The sequence below is a fragment of the Limulus polyphemus genome, unplaced genomic scaffold (assembly GCF_000517525.1).
Source record: "Limulus polyphemus unplaced genomic scaffold, Limulus_polyphemus-2.1.2 Scaffold456, whole genome shotgun sequence".
NCBI classification, from domain to species: domain Eukaryota; kingdom Metazoa; phylum Arthropoda; class Merostomata; order Xiphosura; family Limulidae; genus Limulus; species Limulus polyphemus.
In genome coordinates, this window is record NW_013666066.1 from 237,951 (window position 1) to 241,874 (window position 3,924).

The window sequence follows — 3,924 nt, forward strand, 5'->3', positions numbered from 1 at the left end:
TAAAGTAGTTAAGTTAACCTGACTGTGGAAGTTCTGTGTATTGCAAAGTTGTATTGAGAAAGAATAAACTAGTTTTATTTAAGAAAGGACTTGTATCGCTAATGTTCCTCGGAAAGAACCTATACCGGAAATTAACAAACGACCAAATACGCATTACTATCATCAGTTTCATGAAATGCCAACGCAAATGATTTTTACGCTTGCAAGATCTTAATAAAGTTTCATTAGAAACAAGAAAACGATGAGATGATGTTTCGGAATAATGAAACACGTAAAATAAGATTTATGTACCAAGAAAAGACTGGAAACTATGACAAAAAAAAAGAAACATTTCAGTAAGCGTTTATTAGAATTAACGAAACATGAGTCGTACAGTAAAGGTAGAATACAGTACTTACAAAAAAAAAAAAACATACACGAATTTAAATTAATACAGTAAGGAGAAATAGTACCACAGTATAAGTCGTTTTGGCACGCCTTGCGAAATAATCTGATCCACCATATTTAGCGTTAAGCCTAAAATAATACATTGTGATATATTTTTGTCAATTTATTAACTAATTATGAAAACTCACACAGTTAATTAAATATTAAAGAACTTAATAGAGTATACAACTCTCATGCCTTCACCAATAGGAAAAGTTATTTTTCAACTACGTACAATAATTATCAAAAAATATCTGTTTGAATTACTAAAATATAAATGTTTTATATTTGAAGTATTACAGTTATCAGACAATAAAAATTATTTGGGATTAAAAAGGTACAAGTACAACAACAAGAATATTCATAGAAATAGGAAAACGCTACTGTAGGATATTATGGTTTCTCTTGTGTATTTAATATTCATTAATATTTTTTTTTATGTATCACCTACTTGCTTTTCATTTAAAGCTCAAACTAACAATTTAAACTGTCTCACAGTAATATTAATTAATTTTAGAACAATAATCATATCATAATAAAAATCAGCGAAATTTGTTTACCTTGTCATAATTACACAACTACTACTACATTTGGCCCAGTTTTCTCTTGACCATATACTTATTTCCAGTAGTTAACTTTATAATTAGAAAATTTATTGTAACAAAAACTGTGAGTGTTGAAATTGGTTTGAATTCTTAACTAGTCATTTCGCATATATACCCAAGAGAAGAATCATCAAAAATATGAGGCGTTTTCCGTATGTAATTAAACACAAAATTTTTCAGATAAATACTAATATGATGAATAGTATTAGTTTTTCTTAAAGAAGAAACAAGAAATTAATAGCTATTCATTAAAGTAAATTGCTTTGAAACTTGTTGAATTTACATTTCGTGATAATTATCGGGATTTCTTCTCTTAATCAACGTGATCACTCCCATAGCAGTTAGGGCTACACCAATCACCAAGGCAATCACTATACCTGCTATAGCGCCACCACTCAGTCCAACAGCTGTACCGTTTTCTTTTTCTAGAGAAGCCTTAGAAGGGATAAAAACCGAACTTGTTGAAGATGTGGTGGCTGTGGTCTTGTTGCTTACTGGCTCTGTTGTGGTTTGTGTTGTTGTTGTACTCGTAGTTGGCGGTGTTGTTGTAGTACTCGTAGTTGGCGGTGTTGTTGTTGTTGTACTCGTAGTTGACGGTGTTGTTGTTGTACTCGTAGTTGACGGTGTGGTTGTTGTCGATGGTGTTGTCGTGGTTGTAATCGTAGTCGATGTTGTTGCTGTGGTCACTGTATTCGTGGTCGTTGGCGTGGATATCTTTGTCAATGGTGTGGTTATGTATGTTGTTGTTGGTTTCAATGTCTCCGAAGTTGTAAAACTTGGAGCTAGTGTAGTGGCTGTTTGAGCTTTCATTTCGTAATCTATAACTATGTGGAAAACAAAAAATATTAATATTGCTAGAATGGCTATATTATCGTTTTAAAAAAATCAACAGAAACAGTAATAAATTATACAGTTACCCAAGATAATAGGCAAAACGCTACAAGCACAAAATAGGATATTAGCTAAAAATAAAACTACTGGAACTTTATGTGCGATTTTAAATAGATAGGTAAATAAAAAAGAGAACAAAAAGGTTGGCTAAGTATATTATTAATTTCGTTAGTAAGTTTGTTAACATGAAATGCAAGTTGGATATACCCCTCCCCCCCGTAATAACACAGTAGTGTAGTTGTTGTAGCCACTGTTGTTGTTTTTTATCTAGACAACTCCAGCTACATCATTAGCTCATCAATTTACCGAATTTAGCAAGCTAATTCAACAAGATCCTCCAATTGTTTGTTTGTTTGTAATTAAGCACAAAGCTACACAATGGGCTATCTGTGCTCTGCCCACCATGGGTATCGAAACCCGGATTCTAGCGTTTTAAGCCCGCAGACATACCACTGTGCCACTAGGGGGCTCCTCCAGTTGGAAAGGTTCCATGGGTGGGCCCGGCATAGCCAAGTGGTTACGGCGCTCAAATCGCAATCTGCGGGTCGCGGGTTCGAATCCCCGTCTCACCAAATATGCTCGCCCTTTCAGCCTTGGGGCGTTATAATGTGACAGTCAATCCAACTATTCGTTTGTAAAAGAGTAGCCCAAGAGTTGGCGGTGGGTGGTGATGACTAGCTGCCTTCCCTCTAGTCTTACACTGCTAAATTAGGGACGGCTAGCGCAGATAGCTTTGCGCGAAATTCATAACAAACAAACAATCCATGGGCATGGTTTGAACATAATTTGAAATAATTTCTAAAGGGAATAGGTGGAGTAGTAACAGCAAACTATTTATTAGTCTTATTGCAAGTTTAAAAGAACTAGCTTGAATAACATCCAACTGAGAGTTGTAACAACTATTAGGGATTATTGACCACCTTGTTACATTAGAAGAAATCTTCTTAAGCAAAGTTTTGAGGAAGAGTATGGAGGAAAGATAAAACTACACTCAAACTTAAAACGTAGAAAGACTTGAAAGAAAGTCTTGGTAATAAACCAAGGAAACGATAGCCAAACAGTAAAAAGAAACTACTATAGGTGTGAAAAACATGGACATTACATCCGAGACAGTGATGAATCACCAAGTCTTGTTAGTAAACCAAGGAAACGATAGCCAAACAGTAAAAAGAAACTACTATAGGTGTGAAAAACATGGACATTACATCCGAGACAGTGATGAATCACCAAGTCTTGTTAGTAAACCAAGGAAACGATAACCCGATGATGAGAATACTATGCCCCAAATGAGATATGGATCGCATTTGAAAAGGAAATCAGCCCACGAGTTAACGGAGTAATTGATGGTGAACTTTGCACCATGTGGATTAATAATAGTTCTATAGCTAACATTATTCGACCTGATCTGCTAATGAAACGTGGAAAATTAACTCCAGAAATGAAACAAGAAAATTGATTTGTGCAAATAGCAATTGGTAATAAAGTTCCACCTGACGATTTACGAAAGACGTACATGAATTAAGTACGCGCAATGTGAGTAATGATATGCTCGCTTAACTCTTTTTTTTTTTCTGTGGTTGCTCGTCACCTGCATTGTAGAACAGCTATGGCACATGAAACAACATTACGTGGCTGCTCTCCTTTTTCTTTCAGCGTTTTTTTTTAATTTATGACCTAACTTCCATTGCTGAAATGCCATCAGGATCAGTAACAAAATTATGATGAATAAATCAACCGGTGTTTTCATGGTGAAAATCCGCTGTCCTAACAACCTATACGATGTTCACTACTTTGTTCACAACAGTGCCGCCTGAGTGAACTTTTTTGACGTTTATCCAGAGTCTTATGCATAACCAGGGCCCGACATGACCAGGTGGTTTGGGCGCTCGACTCGCAATCTGAGGGTCGCGGGTTCGAATCCCCGTCACACCACACCAAACATGCTCGCCCTTTCAACCGTGGGGGGCGTTATAATGTGACGATCAATCCCACTATTCGTTGG

The 3,924-nt window shown here is 35.9% G+C and overlaps 1 protein-coding gene across 1 annotated transcript in view; it reads right to left on the reverse strand.

Moving 5' to 3' along the window:
• Positions 1-346: 346 nt before the first annotated feature.
• Positions 347-3,924, reverse strand: part of LOC111085542 (cell wall integrity and stress response component 3-like) — a 21,867-nt gene continuing 18,289 nt past the window's right edge. Inside the window, exon 2 of the mRNA XM_022384582.1 lies at positions 347-1,855. Within this exon, the coding sequence (XP_022240290.1) occupies positions 1,311-1,855 (545 nt within the window). The 3' untranslated portion in view covers positions 347-1,310. The remainder of the gene's footprint in view (positions 1,856-3,924) is intronic.